This window comes from Poecile atricapillus, chromosome 7 (genome assembly GCF_030490865.1).
Source record: "Poecile atricapillus isolate bPoeAtr1 chromosome 7, bPoeAtr1.hap1, whole genome shotgun sequence".
Lineage (NCBI taxonomy): Eukaryota > Metazoa > Chordata > Aves > Passeriformes > Paridae > Poecile > Poecile atricapillus.
In genome coordinates, this window is record NC_081255.1 from 19862729 (window position 1) to 19873338 (window position 10610).

The following is a 10610-nucleotide window of genomic DNA, read 5'->3' on the forward strand; positions in this document are numbered from 1 at the left end:
TATTTGTCAGTTGGCTTCTCAGATGACTCCTCACTCAAGTGTGCTATCTTGTCTGGTGTAGCCAACAGCTCATAACAGCCTCGGGAGTGGGACAGGCAGATTATGGTTAAAGAACCGGATAATCCATGAGATATTGTTGTGAGTCCTTATCCATTCCAGACTGCTTGTACATTGAGCCAACGACTTCATTAGACAACACAACAATGGGAAAGCACAATTTGAATTTCACTCTGGATTTCCCCAGGTGAGGAGGAACTAACACCTCCTGTGTTGGGATATTGGTGCATTTTCCCTGTGCAAGGCTAACCTGAAGCTCTGTTGCAGGCTGGTGGCTGTGCAGCTCATGTTCAATCTGAAGGCAATCAACCTCCAGACCATTCGTCACCACGAGCTCCCCGACTGTTACGATTTCACTCTGCGGGTATGTGGAAGCCTGCCACGTGTCTTTCTGTTCAAAACCAGAAAATGACTTGCTGGTTTACTGCACAGTCAGCACAGGTATTTTCTGTAGTGTTGAGTACCCTAGGTCAGTGGTGCCTGGATTACTCTGTTATGGCTTAGTGTAGCCTGTAAATAACCAGCAGTTGTCACTCGTGGAGGTTAAGCTTTCAGTGCTCCCGATGTGGTCCTGAAGTACTTGCTTGGTTTACAGCCACTTGTGCTGTAATCCATCTGAAGTATGACAGAAGTGTAAATCTCTTCTCTTTAGAGAGATGCTTCTGGGAAAGATCATAGGGGAATGAGAATGTAGTTTAAAAGAATTTCACCTAGTAATTGGTTGATTGAACAATTTTTGGCAAATACATAGGTCAGCACATTTGTCTTTCATTTTGACAGCATTTATTTGAAGATACTGGAATTAGTTTAAGCTTAGAAAAGTTTTGTAACTTCTCCCCTAGGAGAATTATTCTGCATCATCATGCAGGCTTAGCAATACAGTGGGCTACATATGTAATTGTTTAACTTTATAAAGACATGCACCTACTTTCATTTGTTTTTGTTTTTAATACAGATTGTGTTTGATAATAAAGCACACAGTGGAAGAATTAAAATAAGTCTAGACAATGACATAGCGATCAGGGAATGTAAAGACTGGCATGTTTCTGGATCAAGTAAGTGACATAAACTTGTTCAAATTTTCATGCTGAAATTGTGTCCACTAGCACAATTTTTGTTAACCATTTTCTTTATGAAAAGGTGAGGCACCACTGACATACAATCTCTAGCATGTGCGTTCTAAGTCTGATTTTCTAAGAAATTGTTGTTTTTCAACCTCTGATCTGAAAACCTGGGAATCCAGCCACAGCGTTACTCTCTGTAGCAGTTCTCAAGGCTTGCACCATTGATAATGGCAAACCAAAATTTTTTCACACCTCACTGTACATCCTTCTGTCTTTTGCTACTGAACTCAGGCTGCTCATTTCTTAAGGCAGAGTTGTGAACTGTTCTAGCACCAGGCAACAGGACACATGATAGTGGTGGAAAGTTGAAGCTGATTTACTCTTATTTCAGGACTTAGCACCAGGAAAGATAAGGAAGCTTTGTTGCTAAGGCTTGCTGGAGTGGAATGGCTAGAAACACTTCTTATTGTTGCTTAAATGCCATTTGCTGTCTATTTGGCAATAACTGAGGTGCACAAGATGGTTAAATCTCTTACATAGAGACTCACAAGAACGCACCACCTTTGTTGACAGACATTTGGCCTGGTCAAAGCATCATCTTTTTTTCATCAGCAAAAATCTCTTTGATAGAAGCTTTCCAGGACTTTCAGATTCCACTTTGCAATAGGATGAACCAGGTCCTTCTTTCTCCTTTGCCACTTTCTCTGTTGCTATGCCTGTGTTAGGGAATGAAGAGCTGGCAGTGAAAAAGGGTAGCTGGTGTTTTTGTTAGATCCAGACTGAAATAAATTGCTGGGGTCGGGTGGGAGTGCATCCCGGAGCTCAGCGCTGCCGTGCCAGCCATGCCCAGCAGGCGGCGCTGGCGGGGCCTGCGCCACGACGGGCGCTGTGTGCTGAGCGCGCCTGCAGCGCTCCCCAGCCACTCCCGGAGCCCCTCTGGATGCTCTGCACCAGGGAAAGGCTGCAGCCGCACCCTAACAACTCCTTCCTGTTCTGCACTACATGGCAAAACCATGTAAACGGCAGCAGTGTGACAGGGAAATACTGGGTGGGCTTTCTCCGAGTAGCGCAGTTCATGAAGTCAGCTAGAATTTCAGCAGCCCATTTTGTAGAATTGGTGTATGTTCTTGCAAATTTAGCATTTTTTATTTGATTTTTTTATTTCAAACCACCATCCTTTCAGCATGAAAAATCTAATTTTTCCACTGTCTCACCTATTTTCAGCTGTATGATAGGTATAAAAACAAACAAAAAGATTTGGTGCAATGTTTAACATTAGATGATCAAGAATGTGAATTTTAGTAACAGATGGAGAACTCATGTCTAACACAATGTTGATCTTGAGTAGCTGAGCAATAGTACAAGTTATCTGCACTGCCCTAGGACAGAAAAACTGATTGTCAAATACTGGTCTGAAAGAGAAGATACATATTATAAAGTTCTTAGGATTTTGAAAAAAAATTTATGAGCAGCTCTATGACTCCAAAGGCCATTCCAATCCTGTAAAATGATTAACTCTCACCAATAATCCTGCAGGACTATAAGAAGCACTCACTCACTCTGATATATTTTTGACGTGGTATCAAGGCTCCTAAATTTACTTAAGTGGTATCTGTAGTGCAGACGCACTTGCATCTCTCATAAAATATGCCAGATAAACTTTTGGGGGAAAAAATGCTAAGATTTTTCTTAATTCAGTTGTATAAATTTAGTTAACAGCAAAACTTGATTTTTACTTCAGTAAAACAATCAGTGATGGTCAACAAGAATGAATGCACTATAAACATGTAGATTTTTGTTCTTGCAGTACAGAAGAACACTCATTACATGATGATCTTCGATGCTTTTGTCATACTGACTTGTCTGGCTTCATTGATCCTTTGCACACGATCAGTGATTAAAGGAATTTGGCTCCAAAGGGTGGGTATAGCTCCTTCTTTGGAAAGTCTTGTCTTGTGTAAGCCTGATTAACTGTTTTCTTTCCTCCTTTCCCCTAGGAATTTGTAAGCTTTTTCCTGTATTATTATAAGAAAGAAGTATCTTTCAGTGATCAAATGGAGTTTGTCAATGGATGGTACATCCTGATTATGGTTAGCGATGTCCTAACTATTGTTGGATCAACTTTAAAGATGGAGATACAAGCTAAGGTAGGCTTGTCACACTGTCAGATGGAAGCAAAACTGTTTCTGTCCAACCTAGGTTTAAATCTCTCAGAGGACTTTAGGCTGGCTGTACTTGCTTCTGAGTGGCATGACATTTTAAAACTCTATCTTCTCCTCCAGAATTGCAAGTCATGTGTGTTGTTTCTAGTAGCAAGATTTAAAAACTTCAAATATCACTCTGTATTATAGTGCTGAATTATCTTTGCTCCCTGTGACTCTGAGGAATAAAATGCAGTTCATCTCTGAAAGTTTGACTGTTAACTTCCTCCCTTCCTCACTTATATTTGCTCATTTGATGAATTTTTTCAAATTTAGCATTTAACTTTTGGAACTCTTTTTGCAAGTGTTTAACAAAGTCTCTCTCCTTAAGTATCACTTCGCTGCTTTCCCAGCTTCTGTTTTCCAGTATGTACGTAACAGTCAGCCACAGCAGCGGCTGATTTTGATTTCTAAATATTTTCACTTTCTAAAATAAACTTAATATGGACAAAACTCAAAACTTGTAGAAAACTATGTTTTACAGAATTAGGGAAGAAAAATTATTATAATATGCTATCCTGAAGCACTCTGATATTCAGATAATATTGTTCTTCACAGAATCTGTGGCAGACTTTGAAGTGTGACATTGCAACATAGTGGACTTTGAACAGTAGTGATGAAATGATGGGTCTGAAATCCATCTGCTGACAGCTTGACCATCACAAACACCCTGTACAAATTGCCCTGTCTCAACACAGTACTATAAACTCACTGAGAGTAGAAAGCAGCTGTGAGGAAGTCAGCTAAGAGATAGCTCCATCCTGCTTTGGAAAAAGCAAAGAAGATAACAAGATTGGAATAAGATCTTTCATTTGGGATTCCTGTATCTTATATTATAAAGACATCTATTTATATATGTAAGAGTATTTTATTAAAACTCCTCTCTACAGGTTACATTTTGCTCAATTTTGCAAGCCTTGTGGACCATAATAATAAGATCTTGTTCCATGTTACTGTATGAAAGTGGTTGAATAACATGCTCACATTAAAGTAGCCTAAATTTGTTTCTTGTCAAGCTCAAAATGAATTATGCTGATAGGAAAGATTAGCCAATATCCATTGCCAAAATCTATTATTTACATTTTATTCTTAGGAGAATATAAACAGAAATTAATGAAAACTTCTTTTCAAATCAGCTGTCACGATCCATGTCAGAGGAGAGCTGCAGTTCAGGAACAGAGTACATGCTAATTTGGATGAAAACAGGCCAGTATCTATAGGTGGAAAAAACAGCAAAGTGCCAATAGATATAAGTTCTGGATAGAATTCATTAGAAGCTAATTAGTCTTCTCCTTGATAGCTTTATATAGCTCATAGATCCCAACTACATAACAAGATCCTCCTGGGTATTTATCTGAGCAATGCTGACTAGTCATGCTAATTTTGACAAAGAGCTTTTCCTATATACTGGAAGAACTTTTTTTCTTCTGTGTCATGTTTACCCTGTCCATTGGGAAGCAGTGCAGAGATTCCTAAGATGCTCTGAGGAATCTGTCAGTGCAGATTCCAGAAGCAGTTGCTGCAAGTCTGGAAGCAGCATAAAAATGTTCGCAGTGCTACTGCAGATCTTGGTGAGCTGGGTACACAGGAGGTGTCTCTGCTTCTGCAGTGCACCTGCCTTGCAAATAAAGCTCATCTTGTGAGAATCTGTTTTACAAACAGCCATGAGTAAAGGCATGAGCAACTCATGAAATGAGTTGCACTTGAAAGTGGCCCTGCTCTTTCGTGGGACCTCTCTCTAATGTATATTGCCCCAAATTAATTTCTAATTGGGAGAGTTTGCCAAAGGAAAAATGTTTCTTAATAAATCTTTGTAGTAATGGGAGTCACAATTTAGAAGCTGTCAGTTGTTACAATAATTAATTTTTCCCTTTCTAATGTTTTTGCTTCTTCTCTTGCATTTTTTCAGAGTCTGACAAGTTATGATGTCTGCAGCATCCTCTTAGGAATATCTACTATGCTTGTGTGGCTTGGAGTCATTCGCTACCTAGGTTTCTTTCAGAAGTATAATGTAAGGATCTCCTGGGATCTTCATACTGTTGGTATTTATTCTGTTTGTTGCTATAAGAGGACTGGAAGAAGTATCTGGTTGAATTCTAACTGTTTGCATTGCTTTGTGCAGCTTCTCATCCTAACACTGCGAGCAGCATTACCCAACGTAATGAGGTTCTGCTGTTGCGCTGCTATGATCTACCTGGGCTATTGTTTCTGTGGATGGATTGTACTGGGACCATACCATGTGAAGGTAATGCTTTGGCCATGAAAAAAGACAGCTTGGATAACAGAATGAGAGATTACTACTGTTGTTTTCTAGTTCTCCATGTCAAGGCTTCCCTTAATGTAAAAATAGTGCATCTCCAACATGATGCTGTTCTGTTTGAGGAGTCTGACTTCCATGAGTCAATCAGACTTTCCCCAAGTTGTGAAAGCTCCAAGTCAGAAGTGGAAGCTGTCATGACTCCCAATCACATGCTGATATTTTAAGAAATAATTTCCATTTTGCAGAACACTGGAATCAGACTAAAACTTTGGAGACATTATGCTTATCTCTCTTAAAAGATAAATTTGCTTATCTGAATCGAATGTGCATGTGTATAGGAGGTGACAAACTCTGCTTGTTCCTCAGATGTTTTACTGTTTCCTTTTACCTTGTCATCCCCTGGGTGTAGGAAGCTATCTGAGGCAGTCATCAGCAGTGTATGTTCTTCATGTTATGTACAGTCTTTGTGTCCAAATAAAGCAGTGACACATCCTTGTCTTCTTCCCTCCTCTCTAGTTTCGCACTCTGAACATGGTTTCTGAATGCCTTTTTTCATTGATCAATGGAGATGACATGTTTGCCACCTTTGCACAGATGCAGCAGAAAAGTTACTTGGTTTGGTTGTTCAGTAGGATCTACCTCTACTCCTTCATCAGTCTGTTCATCTATATGGTGCTGAGTCTTTTCATTGCACTCATTACAGATACGTATGAAACAGTCAAGGTGAGCACAGACTGTTCATTTGGAATAATAGTGCAAGATTGGTGCTATCAAAACTCTCATCTCCCTCAATATTTTAACTTGCAGTGCATGCGAGTCTAAAGAATAAATATGACTACTTTTGAGGGTACAAAGTGATGACAGGAGGGTTTTTAAACCCTCCCTACTTTGTTTTTCTTAAAAAGTCTGTCTGTTTTTCTGCTCCAATGGAAGCTAAATATCTACTAAAAAGCAGTATTTTCACATTATGTCCTATGAATCTTCTAATTTCAGACTTGAGCAGTGTCTCAAAAGTGGTCCGGGGGGAATTTGGGTTATCATAGGTTTTATCCTTGTTAAAATTTAATTAAGTATCAATTTTTAGCACTACCAGCAAGATGGCTTTCCTGAGACAGAACTTAAGAGATTTATATCACAGTGCAAAGACTCACCAAACTCTGGGAGGTACAGGTTAGAGGAGGAAAGTTCTGCATCTCTCTTCTGTTGTTGTAATGGTACGTATCTATATTAAAAGGATCTATTAAGGTATATGCAAAAGCAGCATGCTAAAACATGTCCCTGGTACAATGTTTATGAAAAGTACTTAAATTTTGGGGGAAGTAGTGTTGGGGGGTGGGGGGGGGGGGGATGGACTCACACAAAAATCCCAAACTATTTCTAATGAACAGAGCACTGCAGCTGAGAAATTTCTAAGAAGATGTGAGGGAATTTCCAAATTAAGAATCACTTAACATGTGAAAAATTATACAGAAAGTAGGATAATATTTATAGTAACTTGGGAACCCCATATGTGTAATGTGTACGCATTGACATTTCCTGTACTCACTGCAACAAGCAGGACTTAAGAGAACTCATCCAGTGTTCTCTCATACACTTTTTAATCACACCTTGTGCAGGTAACAGGTGTGAAACTTGGGGAGAAAATCAGCTTGTCAAGGTTTTAAGACAGCATGCAGTTTAAGATACTACCACAGCACTTGGAAAACATTGCCCTAACTTCCATTATGGAGAGAAAATGCTTCAGTTATTTGAATCTGTGTTTCTTCAGGAATACTGATTGTAGGATATGTGGTTTATATTTAACCTGGCTGGCAGCAAGTCTGACTCTTCCTTGCTGAAGAGCCTTTTGGTGGGGGAGCTGAGAAACATTTGCCACTTGATTAAAAAGATCAAAGGTGCAACTCTGTGGTATTGGGCTTTTCTGGTGGGCTGTACTGTTACATGCCTGATAGAACATATTTATGAGAGGGAGGAGATGGGGACATATTTTGGAGCAGGGAGATGACAGATCCTGCTGAGAGCCAGCCCCTGTTCTGACCGAGTGTCTTACTGGAGATAAAAGTGTGGGATGAAGCAGAACAGGGCATCTTGCTCCTGGGTAGAGGGCATGGACACGTTAATATTTCCTTTTCTGCACACACCTCTCAGTTTAACCAGACAAGAAGGCCAGCATAAAATTGGACAGGGTGGGGATGTAATAATTTTCTTACTGACTGTGCAGTGCGGATCAGGCATCTAGGAGAGCAGTCTCATGTTCAGAATGTTTTCTGGTGGTTCATAGCAGTTTCTTGTCAATGAATGTCAAATTATTAGTAGTACAGTTGCATTTTTCAGGCTCCTTGTACAGTGAAACTATTATTTTGATGCATGTACCTGACAACTTCCCCCTCCTCTCTTGTACAGGTTGTAGTGAACGTATTTAATGGATTGTGGGAGCATACCATGGAGGTTTTAAAGCATCACATATTGCAAGAACTGGACAATGGATCTGGTGGAAAACTTTATCTCTGAAGACATAACTTGCTTTTCTCAAAAAACAGGCCTGTAGCAGAAATTTGTGCTAAACTTACAGATTTTTTTGATTAGACATTCACTGCTACTTCAGAGGGCTTGGGGATGGTTTTTATTAGTTTTATTCTATTTGTTTCCTCAGTTAAATTGTGCTAGAATGCAAAGGGCATAAAAACCTGTCTGTGTTCAGACTTGCCTAGATTGTAAGAGTAGAATATAGATGTAATAACTTTCAAAAATAAGTAGAACTAGTGCCGGACAACTTCGGCTTTGAGCACCAACCTAGCCCTCAGTACTGCAGGCATTATCTGTCTGTGGCTGACCTGTTACTGAATGAATGGAAGCTCACTAGAGCCCTCAGCATTTTTTGTTTGTTTGCACTCACAGTAAAAATAAATACTATGAAATTTGGTGTAATGTGTTGCTGGAGTCATTACAGTGAATTGATATGCAAGCCATTCAAACATAGCTGAAAGCATAAAATAAATATTTCTTTAAACACAAGTACCACTGGATGTAAGTGGCAATCTATTCTCAGAGAGCTGGGATATGCCAGGCTGAACTGAAGTTTGAGGCATGAGCTGAGTGGAGAAATGTTCTCATGTATCAAGCACTGGGCAGGGTCAGTTACAGTCTTCAGCTTAAGTGTTTGGATCTTATGTTTTTAAAGGAAAAATCAGACAAAAACCTTTGCAAAATACCTATTTTTAAAAAATTTGAAATTTTCCTCTGGCATACAAGTCTGTAAACCTGAAGTTTAAACTAAGTTAAAGACAGAGGAGATATGTCTCTGAGAGTCTTATCTCTCCACACTTTAGAAACTGGATGTTTCCTAGCAACTTAATAACCTGCTACTGTAAGTGGCTGGCTGAAACATTAGCTCTTGTAAAAGTTCAGTTCTGACAACTTAGTTTATATTCTTTGTTGATTGTGATAATATTTAATGGATGCCTGATTTTCTATATTCACCCTGGGAGCAGAATAGAAAACTAAAGGGAAGCATATTTTAAAGAGCTTGCATTTGTGAGCAACAGTGCTGTAGCTCTGTGTGACAATGTATAATTCTGCAGAGGACACTAAACATGTTCTGTCTGAATGCTTACATATTGTAAATGTGCTACAATAAACACAGCTGCAGTAAGTATTGGGTGTGTAAGTATTCATCTAAAGAGTAAATATGTTACCAGGTTAATGTAGGAGCTTTGTTTTTTAATAGTGCTATGCAATTTCTGGCATGAAATGGAGTGTGGAGTGTGTGAACTTGGATTTCCTGTAGACATGATAGTTCCTGTGGGCCCTGGCAAGGACCTGTTTCCAGCTGATGTTTAACAGCTTCAGAATTTGCCATAGAAACATACTCAAGTATTTATCCTCACACTAAAAGCACCCCTCAAATTCAACAAAGCAAATCAAATGCAAGGCGCAGGCAGAACAGATTATTCACAGTATCTGAAAGTTTTGTGTACTGAGATCCTCTTTCAACACTCACCTAAGACTGAGGACTTTTGAAGCTTTTCAAAAAGATGCAAGGCAGTCTTGCCTCAAAAAGCAAAAATTGAATGACGGTGCTTTCTCTTGACACAATTAACTCTTAATGGATCTTTGACAACACACAAAATATAATGTGCACATCACTATTGTATACAGTAATTTATGTAAGGAATTCTGGCAAGGATGGCAAGCACTTTAAGATCAACAAAATACAGAAGGCAGACTTACATGGTTTTTTCATACAGAGTTAAGAGAAAGCTAAGATTAATAATTCACTTAAAATATAGGTACATTTTGTAAACAGCTATGGAATACTTTGTTTGCCAATACATTTATAAGGCAAGAAGTGGTCTGATTTCATTTAGAAACCAGGTAGAACATGTGCTTTGTCACTGTTAACATTAAATTGGCAGCAAGTTTCAACAAAATTTGACAGAGCTCTAAAGTATCAAATTCTTACAGAGTTTCACAGTAGCAGAGAGAAAGTATGTTAATAGAAGCCTGCAGTATGAGCATAAGGCATGGAAAGCTACAACAGGTGCCACAAAGCAGAAAAAGATACTTTATATAGATTCTTTCTCTTCCTAATACAAGTGGCAAAGCCTTCCACTGAAGATTGGTTTTTATTGCCTGAAGTGAAGCAGCAAAATCCCTGGTAGAGTCCTTAAGTGATGACCTGTGCTTGTGCTACAGCTAAAAAGTCAATCAACTGAGATGCAGAAATTATTCGGAAAACCATGGTCTGTGTTACTTCTGCTGGAGTCCACAACTTCTAATTTAGGATTGCTGGGAGTTGTGTGGGTTTGGGAAGGAAAGAGTTGATGAATTACAAGTTGCCTTCAGACAGTAATGGGCAGGGGCAGACTGTGAAGCCAGAGGGGAGGGCTATCTAAAAGAAGGAGAAGGATGTTTAAAGCAAAGCATAGGATGGGGTGAGGGGAAGAGAAAACTGCTTATAAATTTAGCAGGGCAGCAACCGTGTATTTCTGGCTATGGGTGCAGGCTGCTACACTGTGGAAGAAGAAC

The 10610-nt window shown here is 39.3% G+C and overlaps 1 protein-coding gene across 6 annotated transcripts in view; it reads left to right on the plus strand.

Annotated features, from left to right (window-relative positions):
* MCOLN3 (mucolipin TRP cation channel 3) overlaps nucleotides 1-9215 on the plus strand; it is a 45385-nt gene extending 36170 nt beyond the window's left edge. For 5 of the 6 annotated variants that reach the window (XM_058843223.1, XM_058843224.1, XM_058843222.1 and 2 more), the window contains 10 exons: nucleotides 160-244; nucleotides 325-421; nucleotides 1013-1112; nucleotides 2929-3041; nucleotides 3119-3268; nucleotides 5232-5333; nucleotides 5445-5567; nucleotides 6099-6305; nucleotides 6667-6796; nucleotides 7986-9215. In XM_058843223.1, the coding sequence (XP_058699206.1) occupies nucleotides 160-244; nucleotides 325-421; nucleotides 1013-1112; nucleotides 2929-3041; nucleotides 3119-3268; nucleotides 5232-5333; nucleotides 5445-5567; nucleotides 6099-6305; nucleotides 6667-6796; nucleotides 7986-8005 (1127 nt within the window). In that variant the 3' untranslated portion in view covers nucleotides 8006-9215. Of the gene's footprint in view, nucleotides 1-159; nucleotides 245-324; nucleotides 422-1012; nucleotides 1113-2928; nucleotides 3042-3118; nucleotides 3269-5231; nucleotides 5365-5444; nucleotides 5568-6098; nucleotides 6306-6666; nucleotides 6797-7985 lie in introns of those variants that run through there. The other variant, XM_058843226.1, reaches the window with a different exon arrangement.
* Nucleotides 9216-10610: the final 1395 nt, after the last annotated feature.